The sequence below is a fragment of the Thermobia domestica genome, chromosome 9 (assembly GCF_964235325.1).
Source record: "Thermobia domestica chromosome 9, izTheDome1.hap1.1, whole genome shotgun sequence".
NCBI classification, from domain to species: domain Eukaryota; kingdom Metazoa; phylum Arthropoda; class Insecta; order Zygentoma; family Lepismatidae; genus Thermobia; species Thermobia domestica.
The window spans coordinates 151,854,135-151,877,934 of NC_137462.1; the positions used below are offsets into that span (position 1 = coordinate 151,854,135).

Consider the following 23,800-nt stretch of genomic DNA (forward strand, 5'->3'; position numbering starts at 1 on the left):
TCGATTGCAATGAAACTATAATGTCGTTAGAGCATTAAAATCTATCTATACGATAACAACTTCTGCTTCCAGTTTTCCCTGCACATTTCTGATTAAAAATCTGTATCTCTGATGACAGAGGTAAAAGGAAAAAAATTAATGTTCAGCATTAGAACAAAATTCTTGGTTTTGTTCTCACAAATAAACGTTCTTTCCCAACAATCCTGGATCAGATAACTGCGCATATATTTAGATGGGGGAGTCAGGATGAAAAACAGGCAGAGCGCAGGGTAGATATCAAAGGGTTGGGAAGAAGGAGGCCTCTAAACCTGTGACTGGATAGAACAAATCATTTTAAATTTAACATTGTCATCAATATTTTTGGCATACATCTCAAACGCCCTTCATCAGAATTTTTTGAGCTAAATTCTAACGATGATGGATATTCACATTTAAATACAGTACTTCGGTAGTACTCATTAATTTTAAATTTGATTTATCAGTTTGTCAACCGGTAACAAGACATTCTATAGCAATGTAATGTACCGGTATCTATTTTCTGTACATTATATGTATGATCCTAAAAGGAACTTTCTGAGTCAAATATAACTTAAAACTTTATATTTTAGGTTAATGATATTCAGCTTCAGGAACCTATCGAAAAATTTCTGAAACGCGTGTGTTCTTATCCAAGCTTCACTGCCAGAAGCCTCTAGCAGTTAAGTGCGCTGTAATCTATGATAATCCTGTATTTCGTTTGATGATTTTAAAATATTTTCTATAATGTACAAACATTATGTAGGATTTATGTTATCTTAAATATAGTAAAATTTCTTCTGTATAAGTCCATTATAAAAATCCAATAAAGTTAGTATCTATGTACAAAATTACATAATATTTTTCTTAGCCTTTTATGCTACAAAATATGATCCTACATGTAAGAGATTGTTTATAAAATTGTTAATAATGTCCTCCCAACTTTTAGTTAGATTTCCTTTCTCTGTATTGAGATCTAGGTTCCAAGCTTTAATGTAGTACGCCTCAAATAATGTTCGTAAATTAAAAGAAATGAATACATAAATAAAAATAAATACATTTCTATCAATTTGCAAGATGGCACGGTGTAATGTAGAAATATCCTGAATTATATGTTCATCTGAAAGTACTTATGAATGAGTCCAGAAGTAGCTTCGTTGTCGTCTTTAGATACCTTAATGTGCTCCTTAACTCTAACATTGTTAGTGTTAACATTGTTTTTTGTCATGGCAATATACTATTTATCATATTCACAAAGCAGTTGATGAATGCCATTTAATGATAATCTGTCAACAAAATAGGTCTTGTACTGACTCAAATTCCTTACCATATTTTTGGGTGTTTTTTAACAAACATTCAAGTTATGTTTTCTAGCAGTTTTTAATAATCTGAATGTCAAACAAGGGAATAATGGGAAAGAAAAGATTTTTGTATTTGCCCACTTTTATTGCCAACTTTACTTGACTTCCTAGTTCAAATACCGTCAAAAATATTGTGCTAATAAAATATAAAATAACCAAGCAAAATACAGAATTGTTATAAATTACGTTGCACTCAAATGCATAGGAGCTTCTGGTACTGAAGGTAGAGTAAGAAGATACGTGTTTCAAGAATTTTTCATGTTCCTGAAGCTGAGTTGTGTTAACCCGAAATATAGTTTAAAATTTATGTGTTTCAAAAAGTGCACTTTAAGGTCATATATGTAATATACAGAAAATAGATTACATTACATTACTATAGATTGTCTTGCTACTGGTTGGAAAACTGTGGTAAATCAAATTTATAATTAATGAATGCCACCAAAGCGTTATATTTAAAATGTGAATAACCAACTTTGTTAGAATTTAGCTTAAAACATCAAGATGAAGGGCGTTCGAGAATTACATCATAAATATTGATGAGAAGTTTGAGAATAGAAATTACTTACCCTTGTTGAACATATAAGATTAATATTGTATTAAATTTGTTGCGTTAATACCGGAAACTTTATATTGTTAATAGAATTCGTACTTGGACTATCAAGGGCAGATAGGAAGTCATTCGGCTACGTGAGAAATACCACGGTATTGCAGCAAGAATTTATTTGTACTAATTTATTTTGGTAATCCTCTTGTTTTAGAATTTTAACATTATTTTTGCACTACTCTTATTCGGTTACTTTCCTGTTTGTTTGTTAGTATCAAATCTTGCAACTTAAATTTCACGCGTCTCTAAACTAACTTCAGCTTTAATATTGCGTGCAGATACGTAAACCCAATAACAATGTTTTAACCTAATTTTTGGTTCTACCGTATAGTTTTACAATAAAATTGATTAATTTATTACAAATGTCTTTAGATAGCGTCTACCTATTCTCCAATCGAGAATGAAATAGCTAATAAAGAACGTTGAAACACACGAGTAGCCAGATATCGGATATAATTTCCAGCTGCCCCTAAATTGACTATTATGTACTTACTCCCATTGACTCTGGTGTTAGTTTCAGATCTTTGTTTAACACCTTTAACGGAGAAACTATTACCGTCCATAAATATAAAGCTTAAACTATGTTTTAAAAACATGCTTTCATAAAATGCACTAAAAAGGAAATTTTTTTGGTAGGGTAAAATGAAGAATAGGACTAAGACTAAAAGCATTGGGCAATCTAGCTAAGGTTGAGGGCTAAAGCTTTTACAGATATTAGGAAAATGGTTTGTACACGTCGCATGGTTTTAGTCTTAGTTTCGTTTATTAATTTATAATTTAATTAATATTTATTATTAATTTAAATGGTAATAATTATTTATTTATTTAAATAATATAAGCTTAAAATACGCTTTAAAAACATGCTTTCATAAAATGCACTAAAAGGGAGATTTTTTGTTGGGGTAAAATGAAGAAATGGAACTAAGACTAAGAGCACTGGGAATCCACCCAAGGTTGAGGGCTAAAGCTTTTACAGGTATTAGGAAAATGGTTCACACACGGCGCATGGTTTTAGTCTTAGCCTTATTTATTAATTTTACTTCATAAAATAATCTTTTTAGTGCACTTTTTTCTAAACTTTTGTTAATAAGGATAAGTTACCCGATCAAAAACATTATTTTCTTCTTTTTAGTGCATTTTGTAAAAGCATTGTTTCTCTTTATTTAAAGTTAGTGTAAAATATCACATTATTTTATTTATTTATTTATTTATTTATTATTATTTAAGAGGTGCACAAGGCAGAAATTTTAGATGATGGGAATCGTCGACCTATTGATTATGAAGCTGAAATTATTGATGAAGATCTACTTGAGTTCGCATCTGAATATTTGAAACCTTTAACACCAGAAGGTAGTATTTCCTCTGCCAGAGGTAGAATCATCGAAGAACGCAAAGAGAAGTCATCAAGAGAAACAAAATCGTTGCGTCAGGAAGATGAAGAAAGAAGATTGCTAGAAGGGAAAGGATTAGGCGATGAGGAAGGATATGGAGATGAAAGTAGTTCTGCTGGTGAGCTACTCGAACGAGAAAAGACATTGCACGATGTTTTAGAGGATCAAAATTTAACCATAGTTGAAGCTGAAGAAGCAGCGCTGTTAATACAGGTAATTCAATTTTTACATATTTTCGTTAATATTCTTTTCAAAGCAAAGAGATCAACTATTGAAAGAAGGTATCCAAATTCTCACAAGGGACTCTTCTTGAGTTCCTGCTTTCCGGCACTATCATGCGATCTAAAAACCGAATCAAACTGCAAATCATTATCCTTTACGGGTTCAAACTGGGATATTCTGCACACGTAGTAGCGAAAAATATAAATACTCTAATAGGTCAAGAATGGGGAATAAACGCACCATACGCCGTTGGTTTGTGAAATATTTTTTGCCGTTAACATAATATTAAAATTCAGGACCGCGGCCACCAACCCACAGAGTTCCACAATTACATCGTGGAAATGGACCTTCGAAAAAGCGTTCGTGTCATTGTAGATGAGTTTTCATATACCATACTACTATCGCTCGGTGGCTCAGAGCAATCGGTAAGACGAAAAAATTGAACTCATGGGTGCTACAGAAGTTAACATTGTCTAATAACGATCGCTATTTGGGGATGTGTAGTTCTCTGAGTGTACGGAATAATTAAAAGGTTTCTTGAATCAGATGAATCTGATTTCCAGATCGGAAAAATGGATCTGGTGCAACAATCGCGAAAGGTCAGGGCAGTGATTGGATCGTGATCAATGTCCAAGACGATTTCCAGACCCCCTCTTTCCCCCACACAAAGGTGTTATTGCTGGTATTGTGGTCTATGGTGGCATGATTAATGATGTCTCTCCGTCGAGGTGACATCATCATTGCAGATCGTTACAGTGCTGAACTCCATAAAACGCACAACAAACTTTCCGCAAGCATCCTACAATATTCAACAGACATAATTCCCTCATGATGCACAATTCACGTCCTAGGTCCCTCAAAAGACGGTGCAGACTCTCCATTATTCGCACTATGAAACCCTTTCACACCTACTGTATTTTCTTGATGTTTCTCTTGCTGACAATCATCTCTTCCGGCATCCCGATCACTTCTTGCCAGAGAAGAACTTTCCTGACGACCGTACGGTGCAACATGCTGTTGAGGACATTCTTGCATCGTGGACTCCACACTTATTTCGTCATGGAACCCATTCGTTGGCTGATCAATGGCAAAATGGGTGGCTGCAGCCGCAAATTACTTTGATGTGATCTGATATTGTAGTTTTTGATCTTCTGAGGTATCACTCATCTCCGGATATTTCAATCGTACCAACCCAATAGAAGACGTTTGTATTCGAATCAAAAGTTTCCGTAAAATAGATATATAAATTTGTAAAGATGCACATTTATTTAATATGTTATCTAACGTAAGTTGTGTTTTCTTTTCAAATTTTGCAGCTGATAATTTCGGCATTCTACCGGAATGTTCTTCGTTTCCCCTTTGTTCCATTCTTTCTTACATGTGGCCTTCATTAGAGTATTTAAAATGGTTTAGGAAGTTTCTGGTAGTACAGAAAGTAAAGATGTACAACTCTCTCTAAACAAAATGAAAAATATCGTTAACTATGCAACAATCTTGATTTTTTGCAAATAAAAATAAGTATATCAAAAACTACAAAAACTCAACATTTTTGCCAGAATAAGACTAAATTTTCATTTTTTATCCGAATCGTGCAACAGTTATGATTCCTACAAATAAAAATGAACAAACCAAAGCTACAAGAATCAACATTCCTACACGAATAAGAATATTTTTTTATCTTTTATCCTTAATCGTGCAGCAATCTTGACTCTTGTAAATAGGAATGAATATGCCCAAATCAACACTTCTTTTTTCGTCTTCCCGAGAATTAAGTTAGCTAAAAGCTATCCATTTATGTATTTATATTTAACTTCTATAATATCTCAAATTTCCCAACAAATTCTTCCCAAGTTCTCTAATGAATGCAACAGAATGAATTCTGCTTCTGCTGGTACTACTACTACTACTACTACTACTACTACTACTACTACTACTACTACTACTACTACTACTGCTACTACTACTACTACTACTACTACTACTAATAATAATAATAATAATAAAATTATTATTATTATTATTATTATTATTATTATTATTATTATTATTATTATTATTATTATTATTATTATTATTATTATTATTATTATTATTAATATATCAAAATCCAAAATTATCAGCGGCAAAAACTTTTGCTGTGAGATTTCCATGTGTTGTATGTCTCCTAGAAGTACTCAACGGGGATGTCCTTTAAAAGCCTCATCGAAGTCGTTTTGATCTTGTCAGTGGTGACCAAATGGCGTCCTTTCAGAGACATTTTACCTTCAAAAAAAGAAAGAAGTCTGGTGGAGCTAAGTTGGACTGTAGAGAGGTTACGGAACGATTATAACTCCGATCCGGGTCGGGTCAAGCAGTCGCGCATGACAAAGGCGGTGTGGCTGGAAGCGTTGTCGTGGCAAAGCTTTCACGAACCCTCGCTTCTGACGCGGTTCATCCTTTGTTTCAGTCTTTTAGAAACTTCCACGTAAAGGACACCGTACAAAAAAGCATTGCATTTCCTCGTCTGTCCGATTTGGGTGATTTTTGGATATGCTGTAGCTAAGAAAACCTCCTCCCCCGGTCAATTGTTTATATGGGACTAACTCCCTATGACCAACCCTATGAGCTCTAGAGATCACCAAAAGTCACACCGTACATAAAACATTGCATTTCCTCGTCTGTCTCATGTTGTATCTGAGGACTCCTCGGCCAATTGTTTATATGGGGCCAACTCCCTATGACCAACCCTGTGGCCATCAGAGGCCATCAAAAGTCACACCATTACGTGGACTATCCTCATTTGCCGTAGCTCAATACAACACACATCTATTTTTTGTATGCCAAGTTTGAACCAGTGTGACCTTTGGTGACCTCTGGAGGTCACTGGGTTGATCATAGGGAGTTGGCTCTATATACCATAAACAATTGACCGGGGGTCCTCAGCTACAACATATCTAAAAATCACCCAAATCGGACAGACGAGGAAATGCAATGCTTTATCTACGATGTCCTTTAACCACAAAATGACTAATAATGCTTTTCGAAATGTTTAGTCTGTTACCTAACAACCGAACATTCACTCATTGATCAGAATTCAGTAACTTGCGCACTCTCACAGTGTTGTCACCACGCGATCTTGCAGGGCGTTCAGAGCGAACTTCATCGGTGATGTTCTCTTGGCCTTCTCTGAACATCTTATGCCCCCTGTCCGATTGGAATTTGGTCAAAGAGTCATTATCGAAGGCCTCTTGAATCATCCAATAAGTGTCACCTGGGATGTTGTCAAATTTGACACGAAGTTTGATAGCATATCGATGCTCCAGTGATTTCTCCATGGCGATTTCGACGGCATTTCCAAACAGCGGGTTAATTTCATTGTATATCCATATTTATTTCAAAATTTCGTTTTAATTGCTATTGCCTGCTTGAAGATTTGTTTTCTTTTAAAATCTTGGAAAGGCGAAACAACATGAAAATGTAGTTATAGATCGAACTAAGTAACCCAAGTTTCTAGTAAGAAAGTTTATTTTTTATTTCTATATATATAAAAAAATACATACCAGTCAATAGCAGTTCACTAATATAATTCAACATTTTAACCACGTGTATTAAAGGAGATATATACATTACATAAAAAAATAATCAGCTTGACATGTTCAGTGGCATTGCATTTTTCTCTCCATGATAACAGCTGAGGAAATTATTTTAAAATATACTTAAACCTTACGGGTTTCCTATATACAGAACGCTACTTATTAATTCCTTTTATGATTTAAAAAATAAAGCTAGTTTAAATTATAATTGTGTGAATGAAAATTCAACGAGCGAAAAAAAAAGTGAGACTGGACCAGGAATTGAACCGAGGCACTTACTACCAAATGCGTGGTGTCAGGAAACATTGATCATTTTCGCCATACAATTTCTCATATAAACGAGTAGTTGAACATGGAAGAAATTAACCACATACATTGTAGAAGAACATTTTCCATATGAGAACACTCCTCATCTTCTGCTCTTTTTTCATTTGTGGCAATAAAAAGAATATTACCCAATTTAAGAGCTATTACGCTGATCCCAATGAACAATCAGGAGTCTATGAGATAAACTGCAGTTTCCTGGAGGGTTAAATAGGCATGACGAAATAAATTTAAAGAAATGATCAAATATCATCTTAGAGATGCTACACAGGTTTATCAAAACATTTAAAAGAAACACAGGATATGCTGTAGATTCAAAAAAAATTATTTGGAGTCAAGAATGAAATATAAATCCTTCTTCTTCTTCTTCTTCTTTTTTTGAAATGTCTTATTTTCTTAATAATTAATAATAATAATAATAATAATAATAATAATAATAATAATAATAATAATAATAATTAAAAACTTAACATAGATGAAGATTGGTTAAGCAAGGAACAGGAGACAGTAATTAATACATCTATTATTTCACAACAAAACACGAAGATGAGTTGGCAACTTTCCTACTTGAAGGAAAGAATACACAACTTTAGTCTTAAGTTCATCGTGTGCCGCACTATCATTTACTGTGTGACTCGCAGCAATCGACAAGGTGTTTTTGCACTGCTCTACCTCGGTGAATCAATTCCGTTATATTTTCTTTGACGATTTTATTACTTCTAATCCTTCGTGAAAACGGTGCAGGGGAGAGCGAAAAACTTGAAGCCAAGGGTGCCCATCAAGGGGGGAAAGGTGAAGCGCTCGCCTCCCTAGAGGAAATTGTACTTCAGAATATCGAAAACCCAGAATTCGAATTTTTACATTACTTACAGCAAAATTTGAAACTATATTTGAAATGTCGCTTATACCTGCCCGCCCTTGGAAACCACAACATGGGCGCCCTTGCTTGAAGCTGCAAGGAATTTTCAGGAAACAGAATTTTAAGTAAATGGAAAGATTAAAAAGCTAAAGGCCTGCATAAAACTTATAATAAAACTCATTGTCGAAAGCAAGAAATTGATTAATTTCAGTATTTCTTAAAATAAGTTTGTATAATTTGTAAGTCTGTCAAAAGATTTATCTTTGTTACTTGCTGTTTAATATGTACATTCTTTTCTTTTTCTTCATAGACTCAATTCCGAAAATACTTGAAGAAGCATCAACAACAGTCAGAAGAAGGTATTAAATCTGATTTATATATATAGAGAGAGAAATTGAAATATATGATATTTATTTTGCTTTGCGTCATACACAGGGGAACATAAAATAAAATAACATACTTTGTTGATTTTCAATTGAAGTCCTTACAGCATTCCACTTACCTGCTGACGTCGTCAGTAGGAAAAGGGTAATATTTTAACTATAATAATTTGAAAAACTAAAATATTTTAACTCATTCAACAAATACTTCAAGATAAAGATTAATGAGGTATGTTATTATAGTATCTTGCTTACACTATTGTGTAGAACACGAACACAAAACTCATATAGGCATACTTAGCTTTCATGTCTCGAACTGATGGTCAATGTAGTGTTGAGATGAGAGAACAGAAAGAAATAACTAAACGGAGAGGAAGAGGAAGTCACATGTTTCTGTTAGTATTTTGATAACTGTCTTTATTTAATGTACTCAATGCTTTTGTTCAAAACTATCATGTAAATATATATAGAACCCCAATTATCTAGATTTAACTAAAACTAATTTGAAAATTTAAATTCCAATAAAACAGACACGCTATCTCTTCAGTTTTAGAATTACAGATACAATTAGAATTTCACAAATTTGTAGGATACAATGTTACTTCGTAACACTGTAAACGCTGTGTGTAGACATTTTGTGCATGTATGGTCTTTTATTGGGGGCCATGAGCTTATATATTATGCACACTTCACGTGTTATTCAAAAGGCAAGTGAACGTTGCTGGCCCCAGATTTGGGGCTTGGCGTTTTAAGTGTTAAATTTCTTAATATGTTAAATTCTACTTGAAACCAAACAAAAATTAATTTATATCCATGCTTAGCTAGTGCACAAGCCTACAAGTTTGCCACAATCCAACAGTAACTTATCTATAATTTTGTAATGGAAATTATGGAGTGAAGTGTTAACAAATTACCTTTAAAAAATCTACATTCTCTCTCAAAAAAGGTCTAATTTGGATGAGTGCTTGAAGAAAGTTCAGGTGTAGAGGGTTATTGTGTAACTAAAATTTGTGTAATATTGATTTCTATACGTGTCTAAGAATATAATGTCAAATAAACGTTCTATACTGTTTTCCTTTAACCTCCTTCAAGCAGTACACTTTCATGGCTGCTAAGGGGTAGAGCTGAGAGGGCGGCCAAATCTATTATACATTAATCGCCATTTCATCTACAGGTTCTCTGCCTGTCCTCTCAGTTATGAATACCACTCCTGGACTCACGAATGGTTAATTGGGGTCTTGGAAGAGATCTTTAGACATCTTCCTCTTACTAAGGTGGACGTGTGTCACCTCGACCTGTTCTTCTCTAAGTCCAGTGTTTTGTTTATTTTTTGTACAAAAAGCTTTAAAGAAACAAAAAGAAAATGTTTATAAATGCTCACTTCTTTTTCTTATTTATTTGTTTTCGTTTAGGATGTTTGTATTTTTCTTAATTTTGTTTTTTATTCGTTTTCGTTTCCTTTTTTATTGCGTGGCTATGTGCTCTTGCCGACGAGAATGGTGGTTTGGTGCTCCTCCCATTCCCGTTGCCCACGTTGACCCTACGCTGATGCTTCGGTGAGGACATGTAATGGCCTTTCCGTTAAGGAAATTTTATTGTTATTTCTTTCAGTTACTATCTCGCGGACGGGCACTCCTTTTGTTACTATCTCCCAGGTTTTCTGCCCATTTTCTATTGGACATTAATTATATTTTTGTTCTTTCTTGCTCTTAATAGTTGATAATGTTTCATGGTTTTAATGTGTGATGCTGAATATTGTATCATAATATTTGAGACATTAAGACTCACGTTACCATTGTGGAACATCCATCCATTCCAATAAAATTCTGGTTGTTTCTTAGCAATTTGCTTCCTTAGATTCTTCAGAACGATTTGTAATATTGTCTTGCATCGGTAGTATTTGACGGAACTTGGTAGATTATCCCTTTACAGTTATAGTTAAAGAAGGTGATTACCAATATCTTCCCAGCTAATGGAACTCTTCCTTGGCTTCCCTGAGCTTGTTTTGGAGTTGAAAATAATAGTGCTTTCCATACACTGCTTCGGCTTATAATGATGCAGGAGCGTTTCGTTTCCGCTGATAAAAGAATCTCACTACATGTCTCAACTCGAACATCCTTTCGCTTTAAAGTCAGTAGCCGTGGAACGCACCGTTGACAAATCCGAATCGGATGATCATGAAGAATTGTGCAGATGCTTCCAATTGAAATTTGTGGGATGTGACTGAGCTTCGTACTGTTATCCACCGATCTTCACGGATAATCGCAACAGCTATGTTGATGTTAATGTCTATGACTGCACTTTCTGAAGCTACAGGTCCACTTTGCTTCACTGTGGGAAATCTGCCTTCTTTGAACTTCTTGAACCATCTGAACACAGAAGACCGACGTAATACAGTTTTTTCCGTACACCTATTGCAGTTTTTACCTATTTCGATGACTGTATGCTTCAAAAACTAGCAAAATTTTATTGTTGCAATTTCTTCTCTCATATGTCACCTTCATTATTGTTAGACACACTTTATACAAGTAAGAATGGATCATTGCGAACAACGGAAGACATATATACTACTGCTATCTACAGGCAATATGTCCATTTCAAATATGGTAGTTGCTAAACTAAATTTTATATCAAACAATCAGTCTGTCTTTTTTCTAAACAACCCTTTTACATCATAACATTTAAACTTCTCCTTGTATGGATACTTTATTCGTTGCATGTACTTTTCACTGGTATTAACTATTTATTCGTATGCGTTACTTTTGTAGCTTTTATTAAGATATTAAGCAGTGCAACATTTTAATCCAAGGAGCATAATTGACCTAATTTTCTTTCAGTGTATCAAGTATCAGGAGTAACATACGAAACTCAAAGCATTGGAAAAGATCAGTCACGGAGATCATCAACTGCCAGATCAATGGGTTCGCGAAGATCGTCTGGTGTGAGCCCAATGTCTCAAGCAAGAGTAGAAGCTATAGAAAAAGAGTCATCAGATACATCAGTTGAAACTCCTTCAAAAGATCAATCGCGAAGATCATCAATTGGCAAATCAGTGAGATCGCGAAGATTATCTGATGCGAGCCAAATCTTTAAAGCAAAAGAAGAAATTATAATAGAAGGGTCATCAGAACCAGCAGCTGAAACTACTCCAAAAGATCAATCACGAAGATCATCAACTACCAAATCAGTAAGTTCACGAAGATTATCGGACTTGAGGCGTGTATCTATGACAAAATCTAAAGAAGCTTCAGAAACAACAGTTGGAACTACTACCAAAGATGAATCCCGAAGATCATCAGCTGTCAAATCAGTAGGTTCACGAAGAGAATCGAGTGGTAGCCAAATATCTAAACGGAAATCTGAAGGGACAGTGCGTAAATAGTTCGAATTCATATATGATATAGTTCAAAATTTACGGGAAAAATTTACAGATTCTTGATAGGATTCCATTAAACTTCAACTCATGAAACACAATAGACAAACATGTATTCAAGTACAATGATTCATTTTAATTGTTTACAAGATATAAGTATTAAGATCAATTAAAGGGAACGTGTAACAGCGTTCACTTTTAGAATTCTTTATCTATAATCAGTTTTGCAGCTTTTCTTATTTTATTATTTACAGCAAATTAATGTTGCAAAACACTATAATTTTTGATGAGATAAGGATATATTTATTACAAAGGATTTAAACAACATTGATATGTTATTCTAAGTAAAATAATACTATAAATCAAAGGTTCATAGGTCGCTAAAAATAATCGTATTATAACCATATGTCTTCAATAAATAAATTTAGGTAAAGTACTTTTGAATTACGTAAATTAAGGCATGTATAATTAATTTTTGTAATATCGTTGACATAAGCATAAAATTTGATTATAAATTAAGAATACTTATATTTTTAAGCTCAGATGCTAGTCTTGAAAAAATGAACTTATATTTAATTTCAGATGATAAATACAATTAATTAAATATTGATTTTGTTATATTATTTTTGGACATCTGTTTTCTGATTAGTCTATAAAGTTCTATTTTGATTGACATAATATTATACATGTTTATGGATAATAATAATCTGAATAACACTGAAATAACTTTGATACCTGCAGTTTGATACTATTAGAATTAATTTTGCTACTATTTGAGTGGATGGGTAGAATTGTATTTTATTTATTTATATTTGGTTCACGAATTTAATAGGTATGTCATTCCAATTCAAAGTTGAGCAATTTTACTTTTTATTTATCATTCCTACACATGATACTCCGTACCTAATTATGAAAAGGACAGAAGTATTCATTGTCATTTTTTTCTGTTTGATTCGATTCAGTACAATAGAAATCAATCATATAATTTTTATAAAATAGTTCTTACTAACGAATATTTGAATAATTTCATTATGGTAACTATTTTGTGGTGAGTTTTAAGTTAAAATAAATTTATATTTTAAAGTTTGAGATAGCTAATTAAATGTAGTACATTTTTTAAGTAAACGAAGTGCTCTAAAAAAAGCATGCACGCTTATTAATGTTACTACTCAGAATGTATAAATATTAATTTTTTATTTTAAACTATTTCGGTCTAAATTCAGTATATCTGCACATAACTACTCATTTCTAATTCAATATGGTTATATTTTAATTCATTTTACATTATAATTAATTTTATTATATTATATTATAATTACATTATAATGATAAATATTAAATACATCAGTTTGTGACGTTTAAAGGAAATTTTAAAACGCATATGTATTAATGTTGATAAAATTGGCCATTTTTCTCTGTTCTATTTAGATTTTCTCTGCAGGAATATATTACAGAAGCAATATATTCTTTCTACATTTTGAAAGCATATATTAATTGGAACGTGTTCCCAGGAATCTGCCTCATGTAGTAGGAATCATGTAGTAACTTTCACTGCCTCAATATTCTAGCCTTAATGAAAGAACATGTTGAAGAAAGATCAGAAAAATAAGAATTTGAGCTATTTCTAGAGACTCAGAACTTCGAGATAAATAAAACTTAGTTTGCTTCTTTCAGAAAAATGATATTTTAAATTCAATTTTTCCAGAACTTGGTTTTTTATACCGTTGTTGCACATGAAGTAATTTAATTTTTCTCTTCATTCATATCTTATACTTTATTCTTATCGTAATTCCAGTTTATTGCGCTAAGTTGTATGTTCAAGTTATTTGCCAATTTTTTTTCAGTTCGTGATTATTAGAAAGTATTTTAAATACACTTACTGCTCCATATCTTATTTATACGAGTAATATTCTCATCATATTTAAAACTATTTCGAAGTTCTCTTATTTTTTTCTGAATAGGAAAGAACAGAAGTAGTAAGATGAAAATGGGAATAAAATATAGTCGGACTCAGTTATAACAGCATTGGTTTTTGCAACACCTCGTCTATTGCGTCAATATTCAGCGGGACCAACTAATTATTAATAAAGCAAATGATTTTATACTATGCTTAGTATGACATTCACAAATGCACCAAACTCATACCTGTAATAAAGACTTGATCAAGTGGTCAAATACTTAATCATTCTCAACCTTCGATGCCCGATATTACACATCTTGGTTACTATTGGTTTATAGTATCAGGTCCCTCTGTCGTCGTTGCAACAGTGTCCGTCTGTAGAAACGCCACATATAAATATCGCAGGATATATTTACAGTGCTCCTCTGTCGATCTGTACAGAGGGCGGAACACAAAAGAAATGGCGAACGATAAGCAAAAACGAAGGAAAGAAGAAAATAGCGAAGACAAACAAAACAAGAAAAAGAAATTGATTTGAGCATTATTTGAGGATGGATGCAAGAACCAGATAGCTTCACATTTGCTAATTTAAGCAGAAAATAATGAGTTTTAAAAATACATATGTTGTTTCAATGTTTGACAACGTACTACAGCAAGTGTTAAGTACTAGCTTTAATATTCCGTATCCTATAGGAAAGTTCCTTGTATTTTTTGATGGGAGAATTCAATTTCATCTTTACACTTATACGAATTTACTCACTATCATCTAATAATTGTGATATTAAGTCAATACACATGAACTGAAATATTTTGATTTAAGAATTATGCTTCTGAAGCTATATTGCTGTTCATCGGATGCAGCTTCATTTTGTTTGTCTGAACAATTGTGTGAAGCCGCATGGTTCTTGCGGGAAAAATATGCACTAATGTTTTCTCATTATTTTTTTACCAATAACTACATTTCGGTCAGAAACTATGTCACTCTTGCATCCAACCCTTAAATTGTATTATGAGGAATGTTGCTTTAGGGTTAAAAAGGGAGATGAAGAATGCTTAATGCTTAAAATAGTATGTGTAATTCCTAGTGGGTATCGGAGAATCGGAATGTTTGGAAACTTTTTGAAACTTCTGGCTAATGACCTGTCTGTGATGGCAGAATTCATATAATGATTATATACTATGTGGATATTCTCAGGTAACCCTCATAGGGAATATTCTAGTTGCAAAATAAAGTCCTAAATATGTAATACAGAGTGATTCTTTTAAAACTCACGGATTTCATTTGGGTCTAGAATTTCTAACTGAGCTCCGATTTTCATGCGGATTGTGGCAAATGATCAAGTAAGGATGGGAGATTTATGGGACTATGTTTACTGGTTTAAATTCATCCGGGGTAATATCGGCCACGCCTCAAGAAAAACAGCAAATATGCAAACAAATTTGAAACAACAGCATATTCAGTATGTTATTTTTTCTATCTTTAATTGTTTCCGCAATTCAGCAAATCATTGTTTCTCTGTAACTAACCCACTTGGTTTTAAAATGAGGATTATCATTGTTTTCCCCCGAACTCTTCATATATATAATTCTATATCCTATTTTCAGATATTGCATTTCACAGTTCGTATTCCAAACAACAATTATAGAAACTATTGTACACACATTCCTGGTTCACATCTGCATAAAAGTTCTCGATTATTTATTAAATATTTCTAAATGATATTGAAAATGGCATAAGTATGAGAAGTTGTTCGTGGACTTGCAATACTGTGCCGACTCTGTATAAGAAAATCGGTGCTTGCTGCACGTGAAGATAGCCTGTGGCGTGCTTTGTTAATATAAGTAAACTCAACGCGCAGTACTCGTTTGTATGCTCGCTATTATAAAGTCGAACTGTAGTAGTATGTATTCTCAAATGACAGATGAGAATTTTGTGTAAATTAGGCAATTAATTAGGCAAAAGTGCCCAGGAAACATCTGAGGTAAACAAAAAAGCGTATGGTAAAGAAGCAATGAACAGATCGGCCGTATTCAAATAGTGGAAGGTAAATGTAATGTGCAGAATAAAGTGACAAGTTGGTATTCATCAATATCAGTGAACGATGCGAACATTGTGAAAGCAGAAATATTGTTGAGAGGATATATATAGTTTATCGATTTGTGAATTGGCAGCTAAACTGAACGGTTAGTGTAGCAAGATGTCACGAAATTTTTAAAAAATACTTGAAAATGTCTCGAGTATGTGCAAGATGAGTACCATGTTTGCTGAACGAAGAACAGGAGCACCGTCGCATTCAATGGTGTCAGACATTTCCTTAAGAAATAGAACAACATCCTCAATTCTTGAAGAGAATAAACACCACTAACGAGTCTTTAATCAGATATTATTATCCCGAATCAAAGCAGAACTCTAGCATATGGAAAAACAGCGATTCACGGCCTGTCAAAAATTGTCAAGTTTTTGATTCCCCAAAGAAGTTAATGTTGATTTTGTTTTTGATAGCCATGGAATAATATTCCAGCATTGAGGTCCAGTAATTAAACTGTAAATGAAGAATATTATGCTAATATTTGCAAGTACATTTGAAGGGAGCATTTAAAAAAATAGAAAAAAAACTGAACTGTTTCATGAAGAATGATTGTAAGATAACGCTTCGGCACATGTGCCATGGCAGGCAGGTTGTGGAAGCTTTGAAGAAAATTGGTGGTAGTCTCTAGACCATCCTCCATACAACTCAGACCTTAGACCCTGAGATTTCATTTTTCAACTTTTAAGAAAGATTTAAGCGGAAAAAAATTAGCACGGACCAGTAAATAAAAGCTGCCGCATCCACTACCTTACACCGAGTCTTAGAAAATGGTCTGCAACATGCTTGAGAAGCTAGTGCATCGCTAGAAACGGCGTGTCGAGTGTGAAAGAAGTTATTTTGAAGGAAACGCGCACCAATTCTCCTATTGAGTCGGACTCCAGATAGTGACCTCAGTTTGCGAAATTTCGGAACAGCCCTCGTAAATCATTTGTATATTGCACAGATAATATTGGTCTTGAAACTAATTCCTAAGAAATATCTGTTTAACTTGATAATGGTTCATAAGATCGTGTGCATATTTCGAAGAATATATATATATATATATATCACTTATATAGGTGAGTTGTACTGTCTGAGTTCTGTTTATTAAGGAAGATTTGAATAGTCATTCCGAATTTCTCTTACATTGTCTATCTAGAGAAATATTCTCAACACTATCAAACACGTTTATTAAATCATAGCAAGCAGGATAAGTCCTATTGTCTACGTTGTGCATAATTTTCTCTTTTAAAAAAATCATATAGAATACTTTGTGTGAATTTATAGTGAACAAAACAAGATTTCGAGTCAAAATAATAATAATAATAATAATAATAATAATAATAATAATAATAATAATAATAATAATAATAATAATAACACTTTGTTGTCGTTTAATATTTTACACGTAAATCTTTTGCAAATAAGCTTCTCCGTTTAGAAAATTTTGGATGAAATGGGTATAGGCCTATAATTGTCACCATTTGCCTTGTCCACTCTTATACAATGGTTTAACAAGTATAGATTATACTTCGTCGAGAAATGTCCCTTTTTTACATGATTCATTTATATTAGGACGTAGATTTATTATATATTATTTAAGAAATCAGACATTTCTTCAAATCCACATGTTTATTATTTCTAAACTCACCCACTGTTGATATAATTGCTGGTAATGTGGTTGGACTAATAAAAAATATTTTCAATCAAGATTTGGCGAAATTGTAATAACTATCTTGTTGAATTTATCAAAGGATTCTTTATTTTATGATATTTAGGTGAAGTACTCTTAATTGCCAGCAACAACTTAAGAAGATAAATATATGGTCAGTTTCGGGTAAGTGGATTCCAAAGTTGTTTACATTTAATGAACATTTCCTGGCTTCATGTTTAATTATATTTAGTGTAAGTTTAACGTTGATGTCCACTTATTTATTTGGTAGATATAGTGTTTCTTTATTTTCATTTTTCCTCTAATAATTGTGTGTTTGTGTATACATGAGAGACACGGAGTAAAGAAGCCTTCCTTGACAGCAAAACTGGAAAACAATTCTTGAGACTTCATTCACATACTTTTCAATCAATCATCGAGTATTAAGATAAGTTGTAAGAAATTTTTAGTACTATAAGGGAATACCATAAATTGTCTTTGGTTTCTATATGCTAATACTTAAAAGAGCTTATCCTTTACACCATGTATTTATTAAGGAATGCGGAATAATGTGTTATAAGCCCATGTTCTTCATTTCTCACAAATTAGATACTTGCTACACTTAATTATAGTTTAGACATGACCAAACTGACAAACCGGGTCATTTTACATTATGTGATCATATTTTAATGTTAGTATTATCTTTTATGTCTCCTAAACGTCGTTATAGTAATAATTAAACATATGTTAGAAAATAGGCTATTTATAATAAAACATAACATCTAGGAATATATGAATTTGATTAGTGCAACAAGCAAATAAATTAAAGTACAGCATTTAACACCATCTGCATTCTCAGTTTAATGCAAATATAAATGAGCAATGAAGAATGTTTAACTTACCTTACAAATTGTACATGTTTCTCAAAAGAGTTCAGTTTTTTTAAGATATTATTGTTTCGCATGAGATGCTCAGAAAACTCTGAGCAGAAGTGATGAAAGTGTGTTCTCACATTAATATGACTTTTTCTTTACTTCAATACATGCTCATTAGACTAAAGATACGTTCCATACAAACGTTTGTTCCCGGAACAAATAAACTAGACTACACCATTTTGTAAATGTGTCAATAATGATATGTACAGATCCTTATCAATTTAACGGATGGCGGCCTCAGGTGGCGACCGCAGTGCCAGGTTTTTCTTGGTGGTGTGTTAGAGCAAACTTCGTACTACGTGAGGAGCAGCAGAACGGCAGCGTGTAGTAAAATGAAGAGACAGTGATAGTGTGTAATAGGCGACCCCTCTGATTTTCAAAAAGGGGCAAATTGTTGGCGCTCAGTTATGTGGTATGAGTATAACTAAGTGGCAAGTGCATTAGATGTGTCGCAAGAGACAGTCTCCAAGGTGATGAAAGTCTACAAAACTCATGTCGAAAGCATATCGGCAATGAGGAACAATGTTCGGAAGAAAACCTTCAGTGACAAGTCCTGCCGAGCATTAAAGCGGATTATCACTCAGAACTGTTGTGCGAATGCGGTGTAAGTGACGGAGAAACTCAAGCAGCATCTCTCACAGACTGGTGCGAGTTGCATGACATGAACAAATTTAGGGTGTACGGGTGAAACCGCTGATATTGAACCATAACGCTTTAGTACAACGTAAATGAAGCCGAAATATGCAATATGAACTGCTAATGACTAGAAGCGTGCTACATGAACGGATGAGTCATTGTTTACTTTATTTCAAACCACGGATTGTATTTATGAGTGGCGAACGGCCAAAGAAGCGTATGATCAGCAGTGTCTTATCCCCAACCATGGAACATAGTGGGGACTCAGTGATGCTGTGGCTATAATATTCTGGTTTCCAGTGGGTCCTATACTGATATTTACAGGTCGCTATTTTAGGGTGCCATGTACATCCTGTGATCCAGATGTTTCCGGGCAATGACGCTATATTTCAGGATGATAATGTGCCCATTCACACAGCTGGAGCTGTTGCGACGTGGTTTGAGGAACATCAGGATAAAGCTGAACACTCCCGGAACTAAACATAATTGAATGTCTGTGGTCCGTTTGGAAACACAAATCCGGTGCAGATTTCCGCTTTCATTCTCTCTCAAGAAACTGAATGATGTGCTGCGCGCAGGATGGTGTAATATTCCACTTGCAACCATTTAGGACCTCCACGGCTCCACTCCACGTTGCATTAGAAATGTTTTGTGGGCGAAAGATGATCCAATTTATCTGATGTTTTGTGGGCGAAAGATGATCCAATTTATCTGATAAGTTGCACTTTTTTCTAATATTATCATATAATTGATAAGGATCTATAAGTACTAGGACTGTTGAAGTATTTGCTTTTCCGAAAAGGTAACAATTTTGAAAAGACAGAACATTTAGATGTCCCGAAAGATACTCTTGCAACACCGAGATAGCTTGAAGAAAACCGGAAGTGTCCCAGTAAATCCGAGACGTTAGATCAGTCTAAACTAAACATAACTAAGCTTTCTCTTCTTCTTGTAGGACAAACTATATGATGTTTGTCCAGAAAGAAAATGAACTTTCTAAATATAATGATAATTACTGTTTGTGGAAGTTATTCACATTTATCTCCTTCAAAACAGTTTTCTCTACTATTAATTCATCGATCCCAGCATGTATTTCACTGCTGGAACGCAGTTTTTGAAGTAGTCTGGATGTCTTGTAACTATTTTTTCTATGGATTGGAAACGGTGATCTTTCCGGGTGTATTACAACTTGGGAAATAGAAAGAAGTCTGCGGGTGCCAAATCAGGCTAATAAGATAATTATGATACAGTCATATTGTTTTTCGCCAAAAGCTCTCTAATGAGAAACATCGAAATGAAATGAAATCTTTAAGTTTTACGTCCCACGGTTATGCCGGTTAGGCTAAAGGAGACGGTGATAATGAGAGATGAGTGAAATGGTGGAATGAAGAAAGTGGGAGGAAACGGGAGAACCCCGAGAAAACCCACGAGCACGGTGTTCGTCCACCACAAAGTTCACTTGGCGGGGGCTGGGATCGAACCCGGGACCCCAAGCACCAGAGGTGAACGCTCTACCACTGAGCCACCGCGAGAAACATCGAATAGCTAGAAGCATCATCATGGCGAAGCACATATACTCCATTTTTCAAAGCTTTCGGTTGTTTCTTCCTCACAGCCTCCTTCATCAATTCTAAGTAATAATCTTTGTTGATTGTTCTTTCACGTGGGATACATTTATAATGAGCACCATAGCAAAAGTATCATTTTAACGTCTGAGCGACTGACTTTTTTATTTATTTATTTATTTATTTATTTATTTATTTATTATTATTATTATTATTATTATTATTATTATTATTATTATTATTATTATTATTATTATTATTATTATTATTATTATTATTATTATTATTATTATTATTTTGACTTGCCAAAGATTTTCTTACACATTTGGATGACCTCTGTTGTGATGTTTTTCAAGAAGCTACTGTCTTCGTTAGCACGATTCAAAAGATCTTCACAGAGTTTCACCGTGATCCTTTCTGTTCATTTGTTAAAAATCGGAAAATGAATTTGCAAGCAACACGAAGCATATTCAGTTTTTCAACTAAGATCACTTCACAAGGGAAGTTACTGATTCTTACTTCCTCAGCTATTTCATAAACTGTCAAATGATGATTTCTCGTACAACATCGCGCACTTTCTGAACGTGAACTCCATCACATGGTGTTGATGGGCATCCAGATGTAGCCACACCTTCGATAGAGGTTCTTCCTGCTTTGAAACATTGAAACTACTCATGACACTAAGTTCGGCTGGTATATTCTTCCCCATACGCTTCCCTAAACATTTTTAAACTTTTTGTAAATGTTTTACCCAATTTGAAACAAAATTTTAATACACACACGCTGCTTTTCCAAAATTTTCATTTTCGTAATGCCACAAAATTGCCACAAATATGGAACAAACTTTCATTTCAACGCTCTCAGTAGCACGATACTAGGCAGAATGAAGCAATTATCCTTAAAATGCTTGGGGAGAACCCTACTATGCCACGCTGGCAAACAGAGTGTCAAGAACAGTTCCGTTGATCTTATTTTTTGAATCCGATTTCTTTCTGGAAAGATCTCAGATATGTATAATAAATAATTCATAGCGAGTATCACATTACATAAGCTTTATTTACATAAGTTCATTTTACACATACAATTTAGAGGGTTCATATAAAGACTTATTATCCAAGAATTGGCGTGTCTCTGAAGATAATTTCCGACGCTGGCGAGTAATGTTCAAATATTATAACCTACAAAAAATATTTAAAAAAGTCAAATTTGCTTACTGCACTTCTTTATTACACCTTACTGTTAGTTGAACTCAATATTTATTAGAATGTGAAAATTTTGGAATAAATGCAATATTATTTGAAATATTTCTAGTTGAAAAGAAAAAGAATAATATAAGGCTGACTTCAATTCAATGTAATTCAAACATGTTTTCAATATTACTGCATCTTTTGGGTATCATTATAGTCGCAGCCTTATAGCCAAGACAACTTCATCTCTTGAATTATCCTTATGTTGTAAATTGCATCAATAGTTACAGTATGAGCTGCAAACAAAACGGCCCGGACATTGCCAAATAACCTGGTCAAAATTGCATTGTTTATACTAAAAAATCGTAATAAATATCATTTGTTATTGGCACCAGATATATTTAAACTGTTCTAAGTAACTTAAAAATTATAACCAACTAAAAATGTATAAAAGTAAAAGTTAAAAGTGATAAAAAGTAAAAATTTTGAGAGTTTAAAATTCTTGCACTCATCTGATAGCCATTAATCTCGGTGAAACAGTCATTATTCATATTTTTTCTCTATTAATAGTTACTTTATAAATAATATAAATAAACATTTGTTCATATTAAAATTTTTCTGATTGACTTCTAATTCTTTTGTCGTGCAAATTTAATTGCTATAATAACTCATAAATTTCTTATGCAGCCTTACACAACTGAGTACCATTCAAGTAACAGATACAGGAAAGAATTTATGTACTAGATTTCAATCAATACTCAGATCCTTCAAGAACTGTATGATTATTATTACTATTATTTACCTCATTTTCTCCCTGCCAAAGAAGAGGCGCAGGCACATACAATGTTTTAGGAGGTCCAAGGTTCATATAACGTCCTAGATTGAATCCATTTATGAATACAATGCCTTTACCCCAGTTGCTCATATCAATGAAAGTGTCTGCAGGAGTGCCTTCCACAGTAAATGTTGTTCTAAGCAAAGCAGGTCCCACAACGTCAGACTCCATTGACCTCCAACCAGTAAGACTATAAAATATCATACAGGCATTGTTTAATAAAATTCACGTTTTAAAGGTTAGGGCTGTATAACTTATCCTCTCACAAAACAGGATAAAATGGATTATAATGATGTTAAAATAAGATTTAATAAAACACAATTTACTTAAACCCAGTGAATTTTGTAATTTTCCAACTTTTACCTTGAAATAAAAATACGTATTACCTACACATTAAGTGGATATATTTGTAATTCTACGGAGTTTATTTTGTTTCATATTTTACCTTTGCCTGTCAATCTTCTTTATTTCAGACACCGGAGGAACCATGTTGCTTAAAAAAAATGCTTCCATGTCCTGTCATTTCGATAGTGTTTATGTACGTATACTAAAAATAAAGAACCCTGAAACATTTCATTCTCCTTGATTGAAGAAATGGTACAACGGATCGGTGGGGGAATACTCATTTCGGTTATCAAGAATCGAAAGGTTCAGTCTCATGCTATGGTGAACTATGATAGTCAAAATTGCATCCGTGGCTCATATCAGGAGTTTTTTATAAGTTTTCTTCCCTCTCTTTCTTTCATATCATAATTCATCATGTATCATTGGTGATCTCTCCATTTTCCCTCATTGGTGACCAATCATGTATACAGTAAATTAAAATGCATTACGATGAATCTAAAGCCATAACTAACGAAACAATCATAACACAGAAAATAATAGACATGATTTTAAATGAGTAATTGTTTAATTTTAAAG

At 33.5% G+C, this 23,800-nt stretch overlaps 2 protein-coding genes across 2 annotated transcripts in view; one reads left to right on the top strand and one right to left on the bottom strand.

Moving 5' to 3' along the window:
* Window positions 1-13,284, top strand: part of LOC145695104 (uncharacterized) — a 36,049-nt gene extending 22,765 nt beyond the window's left edge. Inside the window, exons 6-8 of the mRNA XM_081772004.1 lie at window positions 3,208-3,584; window positions 8,659-8,707; window positions 11,566-13,284. Coding sequence (XP_081628130.1) covers window positions 3,208-3,584; window positions 8,659-8,707; window positions 11,566-12,110 — 971 coding nt within the window. The 3' untranslated portion in view covers window positions 12,111-13,284. The remainder of the gene's footprint in view (window positions 1-3,207; window positions 3,585-8,658; window positions 8,708-11,565) is intronic.
* Window positions 13,285-21,905: 8,621 nt separating this feature from the next.
* The window catches only part of LOC145695105 (beta-galactosidase-1-like protein 2), a 34,402-nt gene continuing 32,507 nt past the window's right edge, over window positions 21,906-23,800 (bottom strand). Inside the window, exons 11-12 of the mRNA XM_081772005.1 lie at window positions 22,847-23,069; window positions 21,906-22,035 (exon numbers count right to left, since the gene is read on the bottom strand). Of these exons, the coding sequence (XP_081628131.1) occupies window positions 21,967-22,035; window positions 22,847-23,069 (292 nt within the window). The 3' untranslated portion in view covers window positions 21,906-21,966. The remainder of the gene's footprint in view (window positions 22,036-22,846; window positions 23,070-23,800) is intronic.